Source organism: Colossoma macropomum, unplaced genomic scaffold (genome assembly GCF_904425465.1).
Source record: "Colossoma macropomum unplaced genomic scaffold, Colossoma_macropomum, whole genome shotgun sequence".
Classification (NCBI taxonomy): domain Eukaryota; kingdom Metazoa; phylum Chordata; class Actinopteri; order Characiformes; family Serrasalmidae; genus Colossoma; species Colossoma macropomum.
Window position 1 is genome coordinate 472,385 of NW_023496020.1, and position 19,007 is coordinate 491,391.

The window sequence follows — 19,007 nt, forward strand, 5'->3', positions numbered from 1 at the left end:
GGCGGGTCTTATCGGAAAACGGGTGTGAAATAAAATACCAGACTGTTCCGGGAATCAGCTGTAGGAGTGAAACTGTTTTCGATGTTTCTGCTTTACGGTTTGTTTTATTATATTCTTTCTTACGCTACGCACGTGAAATCTTAACGTTTAGCCAAAATAGATGCCAACTTTATAGAAGCAGAACGTTATAAACGCATTTCGAAGGACTGTTAGCTAGCTTAGCTTAGCTTAGCTGTGCTGATTTGCTGTGTTAAAGGGCTTTAGGTTAGCTAGCTGCTCACTTCCTCATTAACAGGTTATAAATATACTGCATTTCTCTGATTTATACTTGTTATGGCTGAGCTGTGTTGTTAGTTAACGAAGCTGAAATCAGCTTATTATTCTTATTCACCAGCTTCTTGTTCGAAATTTCCGTTCCACCTTAAATGGTGCAGCAGTTACATTCTGACGCCTGAAGCACCATTTAAGGTGCAACGGGAAAATTCGAACTAGCAGCTTGTGAACAGGATGTTTAGGTGCCTGTTGTTCATAACAGCCACAAAGATCCAGTATTTTCCAGAAGCTCCGGTGCTGTAGCTCACCTGCACAGGTGCTTTACTGCACTAACAAACACCACTGAGCTCCAGAAAGACTATTCATGACTAATGATGGAACTCTCACCTGTGTCACCTGTGCAGGTGGGCTACAGGACTGGATAATATCTCTGAACATGCTGTTTGATCATGTAAGTTGCTGAAACGTGACATTTCTGTCAAGTGTGAGCACTGTTTTTCAAAATTCCCAGATTCAGAGTGATTTGGTGTGAAATGGTTCAGATTTCGTTACAGTGGTGGTGACAGGAACCATGACTGCAGCACAAATGTAGACATTTTAGACCTGCATGTGTGTATTATATGTGATGTTAGAGGTTAACGTAATAAATTGTGTCACAATATTGTTTTCTGCACATATTGTGAATATAATCAGTACTTCATTACAAAGTGAGAATAATTAGCGTAATAAGGTTTGTTTAATTTCATTTAATGCAGTACAGTTTGTAAAAACACTGAACAAAATTTGTTGTAGTTATTATAGTATTTTTATATCTCAAAAATACTTAATATTGTGATTCATTGCATGTATTGTGACAATAGCTTGAAGTATTGTGATATAATATTTTGTCATTGCTCACCTTTATGTAATGTTGATGATGGTAAAATAGTAGAAAATTTGAAATAATACATTTTCACTGGGGACTATTTTGCCTCATAGCACCCTGCATGTATCCCTCCACCATTAACGGATTTTTAAAAATACAGAATATCATAAAAGGTAAACTACTCTGAACGGCTTTGTTTACATCTTAACCATTTAATTATGCAACAATTTTGAAAAATCAGTGGAATTCCCTTTTAAGATGTAAACAGAATAATTCAGAGTGGTTTGGTGTGAAACGCTCTGTTCTAGAGAAACTTACTGAGTCAGAACTGTTCACAGTGGTGGTGATAGGAACCAGACGTCCACATCTAAAAGCTCCGTCACAGAAAGTTACTACATAAAATGGTTATGAATACAGTGCCTGATGACTGAGACACTGTTTTATGCTAGTTTTGCAAACTTAAAATCCATTCATGGTGAAGGGATTCATGCAGGGCACTGTGAGGCAAAATAGTTCCCAAAGAAAACGTATTATTTCAGATTTTACACTATTTTCTCATCAACATTCCATATAAAACTCAGAAGACACATGTAGGTTCACTGGTGGTTTTGGATATTAAATAAAATGTCTGATAAATAAAATTAATATGTGTGTTGTTGTCATGGTGACCCCTTGTTCCTATCACCACCACTGTAGAGACGTCTGAACCATTTCACACCGAACACTTAATTATGGGGGAATTTTGAAAAAAAAAAATAGGTGGAGTTCTCCTTTAAGTGATGTTGCTGTTTGACGTTAGCTGAGTGTGTCATGGTGTTGACAGGTTGCGTCCCGATGCTGACGTAGCTGAGGAGGATGTGAGGAGATGTTTGTTTCTCTGTGAGCTGTGAGCTGAAGACGTGCTGAAGATGCCTGCGGTGTCGACGGGGGTGAAGGAACTCTACCTGTCCACTTCACTGGGAGATCTGAACAAGAAGGCCGAGATTAAACCTGATAAAGTCAGCACCCGACAGTAAGAGCCTTTTTCACTCTGTCTGTGAACAGCTGCGACAACTGCTGAAGTACTTCACATACATATGAACATACTAAAAACATATAAATAACTATATATATGCCAGTAAAAATCAACCATGTATCATTAGAATAAATACAAACAAACATAAATACACACTTAATATATAAATATATCAGTCCTTGAGATGTAAACTGAATCATTCAGAGTGGTTTGATAAGGAATGGTTCACCATAGAGAAACTTACAGACTCCGATTTCTTTACAGTGATGGTGATCGGACCCAGGGGTCACCATGACAACACAAATATAGACATTTTATTTACTATCCAAAACCACCAGTGAACCTACATGTGTCTTTTAACCTTTTTTGGGGAGGGGCTATTTTGCCTTACAATGCCCTGCATGAATCCCTCCACAGTGAATCGACTGAAATAAATGGATTAAAATACATTTTAAGCCAAAACCTTATCACACAACTATCGTAAAACAATGTCTCAGTCATCAGGCAGTGTATTCATAACCATTTCATGTAATAACTTTCTGTGAGGGAGCTTTTAGAGGTGGACGTCTGGTTCCTACCACCACCACTGTGATCAATTCTGACTCGGTAAGTTATCTAGAACGCAGCATTTCACACCAGACCAATCTGAACAACTCTGTTTACATCTTAACTGTTTAATTATGTAGAATTTTTGAAAAATTGGTGGGGTTCGTAAAGAAATGGTTTTGTGTAGAACCATGTGTATAGAACTGTTTACATACTTAAATGGTTCTCTGCATGGTGAAATCGTTCTTCAGATTGATGGAGAATCTGTTGTATATGGTTCTACATTGTGGTTGGGCAGATAGATGATGACAGACATCATGATCGTGATGCTACAGTGCCCCACCCCCCAACTATTATGAAACAACGTAATCAAAATAAATGGTTATTGAACCACGTTCCGTTTCACAGTGATGCACTTGTTTTATCTTATCTGTTATAGCTTTCGCCCCTCCCTTAAAGCCTAAACTCATCTCATTTATTTTGGTCTAATTTATTTTTATTTATTATTTTTATATGCCTTTAGTACTTATCAGTAGGTTGTGGAAGTGCACTACAATGTAGTTGATTTTATTTATTTATTGTTGTATTTGTTCTTATTTATTATTTTTATATTATGTATTGAAATGCGTTTAATTTTATGTATTATCCATAAATTGTAATTATTTTAATTTAAATGATAATTTTTTATGCATTTATTTTTTCGTTTGTTTTTCAGTTGAATTAAAGTTCAGGAAATCTGCTGTTAAAAAGATTTTTTAAAAGTTCAATAAGTGCATGATGTTTCCAAAGTCAGTGAGTAATTGTGTTAAATAATCATGATCTCAATATTGACAAAAATATTTGCAATTATGATTTTCGGCATAATCGATCAGCCCTAATTGTGTATTAAAATGTGTAGAAGTGTATTAACTTACTTGCACTCAGAAAAACATTTATTCTCCAGAAATGAACTGATTCTCCTTCTATATGTTATATTTTTGGTTAATATTATTTTGCCCCACCCACTGGCACACATCAATGTCACCAAAAATCATATGGTGACTTAGAGGTGAGACTAAAGTCATGACATTTAGATAAAAGATTACGGAAAGCAAAATCTTTTAAATGAAAATGAAATGATGAATCTCGCTCAATATGATAAGCAAATTGAATTAACAAGATAAAAAGGTCATTTTTGATCGACTTTAAAACCAATCAAGATTAATATCTGTGTAACATTGAGCAGGTTTGTCAGTACCGGTGTCATTGTTTTGCAGTTATGTTCAGAGTGCATGTAAAATCTTCAAAGCGGCAGAGGAGTGCCGTTTGGACCGGGACGAGGAGAAAGCCTACGTCCTCTATATGAAATACCTGACTGTGTACGACCTCATCAAAAAGAGACCAGACTTCAAACAGCAGCAGGTAAACACGAGACAATCCAGACATCATCCGCCATCAGTTTAGCCAAAACCATCGCACTTTCCATCACTGTACTGTTTAACCCTCTGGGGTCCACAAACTCAGGTTGATCTTTAGCCACGTTTCTCACTCATTAATCTGTTTTTAATGTATTGCATGTAGGACTGGGCTATAAAGCGATATTTATTATTATTGTGATAATTTGAATCACAGTAAACGTTTCTGAGCACATTGTGGATATCGCTACTTAAAGAACTCTGACCAACTGCATGATTGATCACAAAGAGAGAATAATTAGTCCTGTTTAATTGGATTTAGTGCAGTGCAACTCTGAATACAAATCAGTGTACTCATAGTTTTTTTATTTGAGCATTTCTAATACTTTGTCTGTTCTAGCTTATCAGATGTCAGAAAAATTTAATATTGTTGTGTATTTGGAAAACGTCTTGAAGTATTGTGATGTTGTATTTTTGCAGAGCACATCACATTCCCAGTAAAAGTGCAGGCACTGAATATGTTCTCAGCTGGTTAGTATATTGTGTTAGTTCTAATGTTTCTATTTTAATTTTTTCAGGATTTCTACCTGTCCATCCTCGGGCCGACAAGCTTTAAGAAGGCGATTGAGGAGGCGGAGAAACTGTCAGAGAGTTTAAAGCTCAGGTTACATACATACACATTGCATTTATCACTCACCCCCTAAACCTAAAGAGCCCAAATCCTAGAGTCTCCTTTCAGTTTTTATTCAAGCTTGAGAAGTGGATTGCTGGTGTTCTTGGACAAAATGACAGACATGGAAACTCAGAAAACTGATGTGTTTAGTCTCTATGACGACTTCAGTACGGACTGACTTTAGGACAGTAGTTTTTACAGAGTTACAGTTAATACAGTTCCTAACTTCATAATCTGATCATTAACTCCAGATAGGAAAACAGTATTACAGAAACATCCTAACTAGACTAAATCTCCTAAATACTCTCCTAACTGTAGGATAAACCCCAACAGTGTCCTAACTTCTGTTTAAGCGTCTTTTTCTATCGTTTTTAGCTAGCATAGTTCACTACTAGCATAATGACTCTACATTTATTCATACTGTAAAACACTGATTTAACTGTGAGATGTTTTTCTTTTCTAACTCTGTGTTTTAAAAATCTCAGACACTGCAGACACGATCTTCACCATCACCTCTTATTACCTTTGTGTGATAAAATATTACAGTGATGGTGGTGTATAACGAGGAGGAGAGCTGAATGTGTGTCTGTTTGTTAGGAGGAATAACGTTAGTGCGCTCGGCTAAAGCGTTTGGGAAATAGAGACTGGGGAAGTTTCTGAAATACGGCCGCTGGGCCTTAATTTACGGAAAATTAGCGCAATTTAAATCATAGTCACTGTGCTGATCAGAAACATCACACTTGGACATTCTCCCCAAATCATGTAGCTCTTTCTTTAACCCTTTAAAAGGGCATTTCCACCAATTTTTCAGAATTCTTCCATAATTGAGTGTGTGAGATGTAAACAGAGTGATTGAGAGAGGTTTGGTGTGAAATGGTTCAGATTTCTTTACAGTGGTGGTGATAGGAACTAAGGGTCATCATGACGGCAACACAAATATAGACATTTTATTTACTATCCGAAACCACCAGTGAACCTACACGTGACTTCTGACTTTTATGCATAAACTTATGGAATGTTTATGATGGAAAAATAGTGGAAAATCCATAATAATAAGTTTTCTTTGGGGACTGTTTTGCCTCTGCATGTATCCCTCCACCATGAATGGAGTTTAAGTTATCAAAACTATCATAAAACAATGTCTCAGACATCAGGCAGTGCATTCATAACCATTTTATGTAGTAACCTTCTGTGGGACGGAGCTTTTAGAGGTGGACGTCTGGTTCCTATCACCACTACTGTGAACAATTCTGACTCTGTAAGTTTCTCTGGAACAGAGCGTTTCACACCAAACCACTCTGAACGACTGTTTACATCTTAACCATTTAAATATATAGAATTTTTTGAAAAAATCGTTTCAACTAGTCATCCTAAGTTTTATTTAGTTTAGGTCACTTGTAATCTTTTGTTAAATTACAATCACTGTAAGATCACACCAGAGTGTATGAATGTTTTATATTTGAGGTCTGAAATGACGAATTAAATATCTTCGTATAAACGCATTCTGACCTTAGGGTCTCATTCCAGCTCTGAAGTGAGTACCTTTCTCTCGCAGGTATGAGGAGGTAGAGGTACGGAAGAAGCTGGAGGAGAGAGACAGGAGGGAGGAGAGAGAGAGAGAGAGACGGGAGGAGAGGGCGAGAGCAGAGGAGAGAGACGGAGGCCGAGCTTCACCTAAAGCAGCAGAAAACAGGAGAGACAGTAAAAAGGTTCAGGATTCAAAGTTCAGCTTTTACAGTGTCGTAAATCTGTTGTGTTTACTGTGTTTACATGAAAGAGGCTGCCTGTGTTTGTGTTTACTGAAGCAGAAGTGATTTTGGCTTTTTCTCCTTTCTGCTTTTCACACAGGCTAAAGGGGAACAGAATGACCTGAAGAGTGCGCCCTCTACAGGTGAGGGACGTTTGTTTTTAAGGGAATAGTTTAGTGAAAAACTCAAGTTTAAACAGGTTTCCACTCACCCCAGATATAATTTTGCTTCTTCATAAATAACTTTCTATATAACTTTATAAATAAATTATAAATCTTGAATCTCCAAACAGAAAATATATATGTATAAATAGAAACAACAGAATTTGACCCAACACCCATTATCTAAAGCATCTATCTGCAGTGTTTAAATTCATGTTTAGAGTTCACAGTGAGTCCTAAATCACATCTCCAAATCTGCATCACCTTAATGAAGCCCTGGATGTGGTTTAAGGGGTAGTTTTCAGGATGAAGTTACAGAAACGATCTGGTGACTATTGATTTCTAGTGTTTCTCAGCAACATTAGCCTAGTAGCTTCAGCGCTAAAACAAAAGAAGCAAAACATGCATCTGTTCAAGTACATCTGGGGTATGTGGACAATTGCTCTTCATAACTAGTTTCTCTCTATGTCTCTATCTAAATGTTTTCTGATTAGTGATCTTTATTGCACAACTGCTTTACATGCAATATTGCAAATAAAAAAATAATACAAATAATAAAGTACTATTGATAAATAAATAAGTAAATACGTAAATAAAAAATGTAAGATGATCACCCTCAGGCTGCACCATGTCACAAATTTGTCTTTGCATTCCTCTCTGTATTTCTTTAGCGCCCCCTAGTGGAGGTATTACTGCGAAGCAGCTGTATAATATGATGCTGGACTCCAGCATGAGTGTGCTGGTGATGGATGCTCGTAAACTGGCAGACTTTGAGGAGTCACACATGATGGTTCAAGGTCAAAAGTGTATCACTGTTCCGGAGGAGGCCATCAGCCCTGGGTAACGACCCAACAAATCAATCCTAATAATCACACACATTACTATTACAGCTCCAATATTTAGATCAATAACAACACACATAACTATTCACGATTCCAGATTTAGTAACCACACTGATAATCGCACACATCGCTATTACAGCTGTAATAATTACCCCAGTAATCAAACACATCACTATTACAGATCATTATTATAGTTCTAATAGTCACTCCTGTAATTACACACCCTACTGTTATAGCTCTAATAATCATCCCTACAATCACACACATCACTACTACAGCTGTACTAATCAGACCGGTTACAACATACACCACTATTACAGCTTTAGTAATCACCCTTAATAATCACACACGTTACTGTTAAAACTGTATTAATCAGATCGATAATAACACACATCACTCTTACAGCTCAGTAATCACCTCAGTTATCACACACATTACTGTTACAGCTGTAATAATCACTCCAATAATCACACACATCACTATCACACAACTGTAAAACTGTATCCATTTATACTGTTTTGTGTCTGTGCTGTTATCTGGTGTCGACCAGAGGAGGATGGGTTCCCCTTTTGAGTCTGGTTCCTTTCGAGGTTTCTTCCTCCTGTTGAGGGAGTTTTTCCTTGCCATTGTCGCCAAGGCTTGCTCACTGGGGGCTTGGACCCGGATTCTCTGTAAAGCAGCTTGTAAAAGGCGCTATATAAATAAATTTGACTTGACTTGACTTGACTATTACATGTCTAAGTATCAGATCAATAACACATCGGTATTACAGCTCTAATAATCACATGAATAATCACATACATCATTGTCACTCTAATAATCAGCTCAATAACAATACGAACAATACGTCACTACTACAGCTGTAGTAATTACATTGAAAATCACACACATCACTATTCCAGCTCTAATAATCATCCTAATAATCACACAGATCACTTCTACAACTGTACTAATTAGTAACAACACATCACTATTACAACTCTAATCATCACCTCAGAAATCACACACACCACTATTACAGCTCTAATAATCAGGTCAATGACACATCACTAATACAGCTCTAATAATCACCTCAATAATCACACACATCACTGTTACAGCTCTAATAAGCACATTAATAATCACACACATCACTAATATAGTTGTAATAACCAGAACAATAGCACATTACTATTACAGCTCTAATAATCACCCCAGTAATCACATGCATCACTATTACGGCTGTAATAATCACATCAGTAACAATACATGACTATTACAGCTCTAATAAACACCTCAGTAATCACACACCACGATTACAGCTGTAATAATCACATTGATAATTATACCTGTTATTATTAAACTATAATAATTGTACCAACACATAAACACAGTGATCTACGGTTTGTCAGTGTGAATCTGGAGTTTTCTGAACATTGCAGAGTGTAGTACGGTGTCCCACAAGACTTTGTTTTAGGGTTTCTTACTGTTCTCCCTTTATTTACAGGCCTAATAGATACCAAATCTGTGAACACAACATTGCCTTTCATTTTATCCTGATGATAGTCAGTTATACTTGTCAGTCAGCCAGAATCAGTGACACAGTTGTACAGAGTGGAAGACTGTGTTAAAGATTTTAAAGCCTGGATGACTGTGAACTTCCTCCTGTTGAACTCTGATAAAACAGAAGTGTTGCTGTGGGGTCTGAAGTCTGCTCCAAATGAGATTGCCGTTTTTGTCCTTGACCTTAATGTTTCTGAGTGACCAAAAGCTCTGGTTAAAGCAACACTGTATGCTAGATTGTCATATGAGTAACAAGTAACATAAAAGTGTATTTTATTACTTGAGAAACATTTCCAAAATAAGACAAGTGCTGTTCCTACAAGATGCCGAGAAGAGTTCACAGATTAGACTGTAACGTGTTACTGGCTGGTTGATCTGCTGTCTCTATATTACTTCACTCATGTTCAGTTCACACTGACTTCCTGTTAAATTCTGCATCGACTACAAGGTCTGTGTATATGACATTTAAAGCTCTTAATGACTGAACTTTGGCGGATCTTATTGATCTGTTGAAGCTCTTACAGCTCTTACAGATCATTTCCTTAAAGAGCTCCTGAATTAAATATCAGGAATTTAAGTTTGATATGCCTAGAGTATGGTGGTTTCGTTTTTGGTTATTTTTCATTCATATGATGTTCTGGTATAAAACATTTTGTGATTTAGTGACTAAAATGGAAAGTGCTACATAAATAAAGATTCATTATTTATCATTATTTATTATCTGATTGTTATTACAGCTCTAACATTGTTATTGCAGCCCTAATAATCTCACGCAGCAAAAAACTATTAAAAACTTTACTATTTTTTCTTATGCTGTAATAACCATGTCTGACATGTAGACATCATGATTATTCACTATGTTGTGCTGAGTGTTCAGGTGTAATTGTTATTTTGTGCTGATTTTCAGTATGACGGTGAATCAGATTGAGTTGAAGTTGCCAGCTGCATCCCTGCCGCTGTGGAAGCAGCGGGGCAGTGTGGACTACATTGTCCTGCTGGACTGGTTCAGCTGTGTGTCTGACCTGAAGCTGGGCACCACCCTGCTGAGCCTGAAGGAGGCGCTCTTTAAGGTACTGCAACAATTTGCTAATATGCTGTATGCTGTGTCAAAATTTGTGTCCTACTCTACACCCATGCCGTTTACATTGTTCATTGTACTAATCTAAATCACTACTCTTACTGCTGTTTTACTATAGAACTAAATGTTTTTATTGTAGCACTGTAACACATTAATATAGCACTATAACACATTAATGTAGCGCTGAAATACTTTACTGTAGCACTGTAACACGTTACTATAGCACTGTAACACGTTACTATAGCACTGTAACACTGTACTACAGCACCGTAAGTCATTACTGTAGCACTGTAAAACTGTACTGTAGCAGTGTAACACATGTTTATCATGATTCTGTATGTGCAGTGGGACAGTATTACTATCCTGCGCAGTGAGCCGATGGTGCTGGAGGGCGGATATGAGAACTGGCTGCTCTTTTACCCGATGTTCACCACTAACGCTAAAGTTAAACCCCCGAGACAAAACACACTCAGCACACTACCACAATGTGAGTATCACACTCTCACACATGCATGTATACATACACTGTTTGGATTGCAGGGTGGAAAATACTTAAATAATATACTTACTGTATATTATATTTATGTTAATTTCCACTTTACTGTAGTATTAAAGAAATTTAATACCCACATTTACTCAATTACATTTCAAAGAGAAACAAACATACTTTTAACTCATTACATGTTTGTTTAGTCCTACAAAGTACTCAGTACAAATTTGAAAGTCCAGAAGATTTCTGACCTTTTTTTATTTTTTATATATATAATTAACTGTCCACAACTTAATTGTTAAACTGTTCATTTCTGTCTATCATTAACTTAAGTTACTTTATTGTAATTTTATATATATATATATATATATATATATATATATATATATATAGTTATAGTTAACAATTTTATTTCTTAAAATATTTTACTTTTTATTTTATATATGTGAATATGTGTTTAAGGGCCCTTACTTTGGGAAACTGAATTTTGAAATAGTTTGATGTAGTGTGTAAACATTGTTAAGGTTTGAAAACCAAACATTCGTGCAGGAATGTCTGTGACAACAGACATTAGAGCTCTATAGGAGATGCTGCAGCCAATCAGAGCATTCAATTAATTTCCAGTGTTAAAATCTTCTGATGTGATCGTGCTTTGTGCTGTGCAGTGAATTTCAGTTACCCGTGTTTGGAGGAGCCGCTGGCTGAGAACGTGACTGTGAAGGACGAAGTAGACGAGGCTGCGAGCGTGCAGGTTAATGGAAAAGTCTCAGAAGAGGTCTCGCACACCGAGCCTGCTGGACCCACTACACACACTCCCACTCCCACTCACACACCCACTCGCACACCCACCCAGACCCCCACTCACACCCCCTCAGCACAGCCTGCAGCCAGCGTGGTCACTCCATCCACTGCCCAACAGCCTGCGGCCACAGCGAAAACCATTCCACAGGTACTGTACACAGACAGGTAGCTTTAGAGCAGCTACTTGATTTACATGCTGCCTTCAGTCCAGAAAAGAGCAGAAAACTTTTAATTTAGCTATTTCGTTTAAGTTTTACCTTCATGTCTTCATGTCTGTTAGCCAAAATTCTCAGCAGTCAACTTCACCACACAAACTCAAACTTCATATCTCTAATGTTTACATATTCTGAGATGTACAGGTGAGACAGTAACGTCACATGATTTTAGACACAGAGAAGAACGCGGCTGAAGTGGTTTCATATTCGCCAGCTTCTTGTTTGAACTTTCTTGTTCCACCTTAAATGGTGCAGCTTTAATCTTTTGGCGCATCAGGTGTTCTAATAATTACTGCTGCACCATTTAAGGTGGAACGGGAAATTTGAACAAGGAGCTGACGTCAGCGTCATCAGAGAGCACAAGTGAGCGCTTCTTCGAGCCTCCAAACTTAAACTCCTTTTCCTCATTTTTACAGCTTGTTTTATGTAAGGTAAAAGAAGCCGTAATCTTTACTGATGCCAGAGCGCACACTCTGTAAAAATGACTGACATGGCATTCAGACAGGATAAAATCACTGAGAAATGCCAGGTTAATAATGACATTACCCTCCTTATATAAAACTAATCCCATCCCAATAGCGCTTTAGACATGTTCATAGTAATGTATTGCATTTGTTGTTGCTGCTGTGCTCGGTGTATCAATGGATATATAGCTCAATAGATCATTAATCTTCAGAGTTTTGTGAATGTGGTTTTAATTTCTGTCTTAAAAGTGCTTCAGAAAAAAAGTGCAAATTTGATAGCTTCTTAACTATTGATAGCAGTTACATGGCAATGCATTTAACTACCTAAACAGAAGAGACAGATGTATATTTTCTACTTTATGCTCGCTGAAAATTTGGAATTGTATTTTTTTTTTTTTAATTGGAGCAAATTTAGGCCTCTGTGTCTTCACAATGAAGCACATCAGATCTTTCAAACTGTGGTATGTAATACTTATATTACAGCACACTTTTAGCTGCTGAGTATTTTTCTTACACTATTAAAAGTTTCTGATATACATTTATTATTTTCTCATCTGATAAATGCTGCCATGCAATAATGTATATATCAGAAACTGACATTTTGGTGAACAAAATGCTGTAACTACGGTGTAAAAGTTTAAGCCTTTGTTTATTTGTTTGTTTGTGTATTGTCTCTCTTCCAGTTCGACCGCACCAAAAAGCCAGCAGTTATAGTCTCAGATGGCGGTAAAGCGAGTGAGGAGGGCGGGGCTAAGGACGTTCCTGTGTCCGCGGCGACGAATGGGCCGGTGATACCAGATCGGTCAGCCAAACCGTCTCTGGAAGCCACCAGTGCTCCGAAAGAGCAGGAGAATAGAGGGAGTGAAGGAGAGGTGGAGAGAAGAAGGAGAGAACAGCAGGAGGAGGAGACGAGGAGAGAGAGGGATAGAGAGAGGGAGGAGGCGGAGAAGCGACAGAGAGAAGAGAGGGAGCGGAGGAGAGGAGAGGAGGAGCAGAAACAGGAGCAGAGGAAGCTGGAGCGACAGAAGGCTGAGGAGGAGGAGGAGGAAGGCGAGGAGAGAGGGAGGAGAGGAGCGAAGGAGGCGCTGGACACTCAGATAAAGAGCATGTCTCTGGACTCTCCTCTGCCGAACTCCACTGTCTCTGAGATAAAGGTGAATGTTCTGGTCTTCCTGGGAAAAACAGGTCTGAACCTCAATGTTTAGAAAACAATCACAATTTAAATCACTGTCGCAATATTAGTCAGAAAAATCGCAATTAGATATTTTCCCCAAATCATTCAGCCTTAATGAGGAAGGAAAGTGCAGAACTGCGCCATCTGCTGGTTATGTTCAAAACATATTAAGACTCAAGTCTTTTACTATCATGTTTGGAGCATGTGGCCATAGTGTCAAATATACATTTGTATGTAAAAGTTTGTGTGCTAATGGTCAAATTCCATGTTTTGCTGATTCAACAAATGCATGGAATGTGACCGGGGTGCTCAAAAATATGTGGGAGTCGAAGGGCTCCCGAGTGGTGCAACCGTCTAAGCGTCGGCCCTATCATCAGGAGATCGCGAGTTCGATCCCTGGTGATGCTACAGCCGTCCGTAGCTGGGAGTCCAAGAGAGCACAATTGGCCTCGCTCTCTCTGGGTGGGTAGGTCAGCTTCTTCTTCTCCCCCATCACTTAATGCGATGCTAGTCAGCGCAGGCGTCTGTTAGCTGATGTAACAGATCTGGCGGTTGATGCTTTCCTCCGAGCGCATTCAGCTGTCCAATGATGTTGCGTGAGTGGCAGTTCGAAAAGATGTGGCGGCTGGCTTCACAGATCTCGGAGGAAGCCTGTGCTAGCCTTCACTCTCCTAGCGTTGATAGTATCATGTGATTGGGGGAGTCCTATGTAGCGGGTGGAATTGGAGATGACTAAATTGGGGAGATAACTGGGCAAAAATCCAAAAAAAAAACAACGTGGGAGTCACAGCACAATCTGTAACGTTCATCACCCATAATTCATTCAAACCCACGTTTTAAAAGGCAAACAGCAGGGGGCGCTCTGACCACTGTACTGTCCTCCAGGTGCACTATGCAGGTGTGCAGTTACTGACAGTAGCCGCTCCTGTGCACAGTTTATCAGCCCCCTCTACCCCATTCATCTGTTTGTGTGTTGCAGAGGGAGCCTCTGACTCGCGCTCGTAGTGAGGAGATGGGAAGGACAGTGCCTGGACTACCTGAGGGATGGATGAAGGTACATGCACTCATGTCGTCACCAGTTACATAAGTCTAATGCACCTACACACACTGTTCAGCATAGTTAGATCTTAGATCTGATGCACCTTGATGTTTCACCTGGACTCACCTGCACAGAGTGCTGTAACTGCAGCTAGTCTGAATGTGTTAGTCTTCATCTGTAAGTGTGTGTGTTTCAGTTTCTGGATATCGTCACCGGGACATACAGGTATTACCACTCTCCAACCAACCGGGTGCACCTGTATCCCCCGGAGGTGAGTGTGCCCCAGACTCCCCCAGCCACGCCCCCCATGCCCAAACAGAAGCCCCCCCGCCCCGGAGCCTCGGAGAAGGAGAAGGAGAAAGAGAAGGAGCGAGAGAGGGAGAGAGAGAGAGAGCAGTCCAAACTCAAACGTTCGTACTCTTCCCCCGACATTAGCCAGGACCTGAACACCATCAACACCCTGAACACCCTGAACACCGAAGGGCCCCGAAAACCCACCCCAACACCCACCATCAACAGAGACACCAAGTACGTACACACACTGCACACTCCACCTCAAATCAGGAGATTTCAGAAAAACTGAAAAAATTCTGCATTAATTCAGTCTGAGATGTAAGCAGAGTGATTCAGAGTAGTTTGGTGTGAAATGGTTCAGATTTCTTTACAATGGTGGTGATAGGAACCAGGGGTCGCCATGACTACAACACAAATACAGACATTTTGTTTACTATCCAAAACCTCCAGTGAATCTACACGTGTCATCGGAGTTTTATATGGAATGTTGATGATGGGAAAATAGTGGAAAATCTGAAATAATACGTTTTCTTTGGGGACTATTTTGCCTCACAACACCCTGCATGTATTCCTCCACCATGAATGGATTTTAAGTTCTCAAAACTATCATAAAACAATGTATCAGTCATCAGGCAGTGAATTCATAACCATTTCACGTAGTAACTTTCTGTGAGGGAGCTTTTAGAGGTGGACGTTTGGTTCCTATCACCACCACTGTGAACAATTCTGTCTCTGTAAGTTTCTCTAGAATGGAGTGTTTCACACCAACCCACTCTGAACAACTTATAATAATATAAATACCAATATCAGAAAGATCTGATGTGCCTCAAACCAAAGAATGATCTCTGATCATTTCATACATCAGTAGTTCAAAAGTTACGACTTCTTATATTTTGTACCCTTGGCCAGAGTGGTTATTTTAAGACATTAGAAATTAAGCAATAATTTAAGGTCACACACATTTTTTTAAAGCCTCTGTTTCTCAGAAACTAACAAGGGTGGAAGCCTAAAGTTTTATGTTGGGCCTAGTTACATAATTATCTGAAATTATGGTGAGTAAAAAGGCCTTCAGTGATTTCACATGGATGTGTAGCAAATCATTAGATTATTTTTTATTTGTTGTTATTGATCATGAACTTATGCTCTCTCTCCTCAGACCTCTGACTGCCACCACCTATGCTAAAGTGGAGGTTGCTCGTCCGTCTGCCGCTAAGATCCGGAACATGAACCCGGTTTTTGGGGGTTTGGGTCCATGCTTGACCGGCCTGCGTAACCTGGGCAACACCTGCTACATGAACTCCATCCTGCAGTGTCTGTGTAACAGTCCACTCATGGGCGAATACTTCAATCGAAACTTGTACCAGAATGACATTAACAGGTACGCTGGCCGTGTTTGTAGTTTTAGCTGTTAGAACATCCGCTGTGTGGATCGAAAATGTAGAATCTTCACTTTGTACACAACTCGTTTCAGCCGGAGTATGTGAGCAGTGTGGAGTGGGAGCTCCAAACACAAGCCAGGTGGTCCTTTATTCCACACTGACTGCCTCTGCGTGACATGAGTGCTACAGCTGACACGTCAATGCACTGATCGAAAAGTGATACAAATATTGCACTTTATGTCGCCCTTTTTTACTACACAAATTATAAAGAAGAGCGCATTAAAAGCATGTGCGTTTGTTTACCCCTGGTAGATTTCTGGCTTGTGATTGGGTTCCAGCCTAAAACGTACAAAAAAAAAACCCTGTTTAGCACAGAATGTTTAACAAAGTTTTTTGTTTGATAACAGCCAAAAATTATAAATTTATAAATATATATAAATTTATGAAAAGGAATGTGTGACACAGACTAGTTGACTTGACTGATCCGCAATGACACTTTAATCTTGATGTCGACTGATGTCAGGGTCTGTATCTCTGGTTTCCTGAAGGCTAACAACGCGACCCTGGGCTCGTTGGAAAGGGTGCATCATGCTGTACTGACCTGTACTTTGTTCAAACATTTCTCCACTGATCTACAGAGCGTCAAAGATCAGATACCGAACGTCATTTTTTTCCGAAGATTACAATTAAAAGTCCTGTGTGGTTGTAGAGGGAGCATATATAGTCCTGTACAGTTTGAAGTCGATTACTCTTATTTTCACTCTAAATTTCTCTGGCTCTCCAGACCCCTCACTGCAGGCGATTGTCTTGGCAAGGCCGCCTATGGTGGGCTGAAGTCAGATACAGATTTGTGAGATTTGGGGCTCTGTATCTCCAGTTCCCTGAAGGCCAGCAGTGCGATCCAGGGCTATTGGAATGAGCATGTTATGCTCTACTTACATGTTGAGTTTGGCTTTGTCACAGATTTTTTTTGTCAAGTTTTTTTTTTTCAGATTTTCCCCCAGTCACACAATATCACCACAGGACTCGGAGAAAGCCTTCACCCTCCTAGCGCTGATGATGTGAAGCCACTGCATCTTTTCAAACTGCCACTAACACAGTGGACAGCTGAATGTGCTTGGAGGAGAACGCACCAGTTCTGTAACGTCAGCTAACAGATGCCTGTCTGATGAGGCGAGACGAGGGGGCCATCCTGCCCACCCAGAGTGAGCAAGAATAACTGTGCCCTCTTGGACTCCCTGCCACGGACGGCTGTAGCATCACCGGAGATCGAACTTGCGGTCTTCTGATGATAGGGCCACCACTTAGACGGTCATCACGGATTTTTAAAGTCACTTGTAAATCATTCCCTTCTCATGTGGTTTTATTCATGACCTCATCAGCGATTAGTAAATGTTGACTCGACTTTCATCACACAACTGTCGACTTTAAATAGTCTGAAGTCGTGCAGCCCGTAGTGTTTAGTGTCTTCTCAATACATTCAAGGCAAATAATAAAATTAAAAAGTTTCTCTGATATTTGAGTGAGTTTAAGCGATGAATAGAAAACCCGGTGTGGAGCTGGAGCGGAGTGACTACAGAATGCTTTGAGCGAGGGGCGCAAATCTCTCCTGCTCAACTCGGCTCACATGCTCTGGTCAAACTACAAAATAACTATGCTGTGAGTTTGTGTGAATTTTGTTATTGCTGGTGAAAACTGCCTCTAAGGATTAATAAGTTGAATTGATGATTGTTCTGCCTAATGTACCAGTCATATTTGTGCTGTGTTTGTCGAACAGGGCAAATATTCTGGGCCATAAGGGTGAGGTGGCAGAGGAGTTTGGTGTGATAATGAAGGCTGTGTGGTCAGGGCAGTTTAAGTTCATCAGCCCCAGAGACTTTAAAAACACCATCGGCAAAATTAACGAGCAGTTCTCCGGCTACGAGCAGCAGGACTCTCAGGAGCTGCTCCTGTTCCTGATGGACGGCCTGCACGAGGATCTCAACAAGGTATCACTGGCTGCAGTACACACAGTGGGGGGGGGTCATATACTTAAAAATCTCAGATAAGGTGGAGTGGTGTAGAGTCAGATACAGAACCAGCCATTCTGTTCAACAGAAAAGGTGATAAAACCTTTAGTGTTAGTGCTACTTCTAGTGCCAGCTCTAGCACCAACTGTCATTATACTGTGCCGACTCAAATGACCAATGTAACTAAACTGTGCTGATCTATAGTGCAACAGTCTACCACTGTAACTCTAGTGCCAGCTCCAGCAGTGAAGTGCCAGCTCTAATACTAACTGCCACTGTAGTACCTAATGTCAACTGAAACTATAGCACCAGCTCTAGTACCAGCTGTAACCCTAATAGCAACTGTAATTAGTGCCAAATCTAGTGCAAACTGTGACTAGTTGCCAGCTCTAGCGTCAACTGTAACTGTAATGCCAACTATAGTGCCAACTATAACTATAGTGCCAACTGTTGCGCCAACTGTAACTACAATGCTAACTCTAGCACTGACTGTAATTATAGTGCCAAATGTAGTGACTGCTGTAATTGTAGCACCAACTGTAGCTGTATCCAACTGGTACCTTATAGTGCAAATTCTAGTGCCAACTGTTACTATACTGCCAACTGTAACTGTACTGCCAACTCTAGCACAATTGTAGCTGTAGGGCCAACTATAGTGCCAGCTGTAACTATAGTATCAACTCTAGTGCCAACTGTGACCCTAACACCAGCTCTAAATATAGTGCCAAATCTAGTGCCAAATGTAACTATAGTGCTAAATCTAGTGCCAATTGTAACTAGTTGTAGTGCCAACTGTAACTATAGTGCCAACTATATCACCAGCTGTAACTGTAGTGGCAACTATAACATCAACTGTAATTATATTGGCAACTGTAACGCAAACTGTAACTGTAGTGCCAACAGTAACGGCAACTGTAACTGTAGTGCAAACTGTAACTATAGTGCCAACTGTATTGCCAGCTGTAACTCTTGTGCCAACTCTAGTGCCAAATGTATCACCAACTG

At 39.7% G+C, this 19,007-nt stretch overlaps 1 protein-coding gene across 2 annotated transcripts in view; it reads left to right on the forward strand.

Moving 5' to 3' along the window:
• usp8 (ubiquitin specific peptidase 8) overlaps nt 1-19,007 on the forward strand; it is a 31,988-nt gene continuing 12,981 nt past the window's right edge. Inside the window, exons 1-16 of one of the 2 annotated variants that reach the window (XM_036564548.1) lie at nt 20-97; nt 678-724; nt 1,962-2,150; nt 3,956-4,100; nt 4,672-4,757; nt 6,322-6,475; nt 6,615-6,657; nt 7,347-7,515; nt 9,967-10,129; nt 10,483-10,624; nt 11,293-11,576; nt 12,791-13,261; nt 14,261-14,335; nt 14,517-14,848; nt 15,771-15,992; nt 17,771-17,981. In XM_036564548.1, coding sequence (XP_036420441.1) covers nt 2,047-2,150; nt 3,956-4,100; nt 4,672-4,757; nt 6,322-6,475; nt 6,615-6,657; nt 7,347-7,515; nt 9,967-10,129; nt 10,483-10,624; nt 11,293-11,576; nt 12,791-13,261; nt 14,261-14,335; nt 14,517-14,848; nt 15,771-15,992; nt 17,771-17,981 — 2,601 coding nt within the window. In that variant the 5' untranslated portion in view covers nt 20-97; nt 678-724; nt 1,962-2,046. Of the gene's footprint in view, nt 98-677; nt 725-1,961; nt 2,151-3,955; nt 4,101-4,671; nt 4,758-6,321; nt 6,476-6,614; nt 6,658-7,346; nt 7,516-9,966; nt 10,130-10,482; nt 10,625-11,292; nt 11,577-12,790; nt 13,262-14,260; nt 14,336-14,516; nt 14,849-15,770; nt 15,993-17,770; nt 17,982-19,007 lie in introns of both variants that reach the window. The other variant, XM_036564547.1, reaches the window with a different exon arrangement.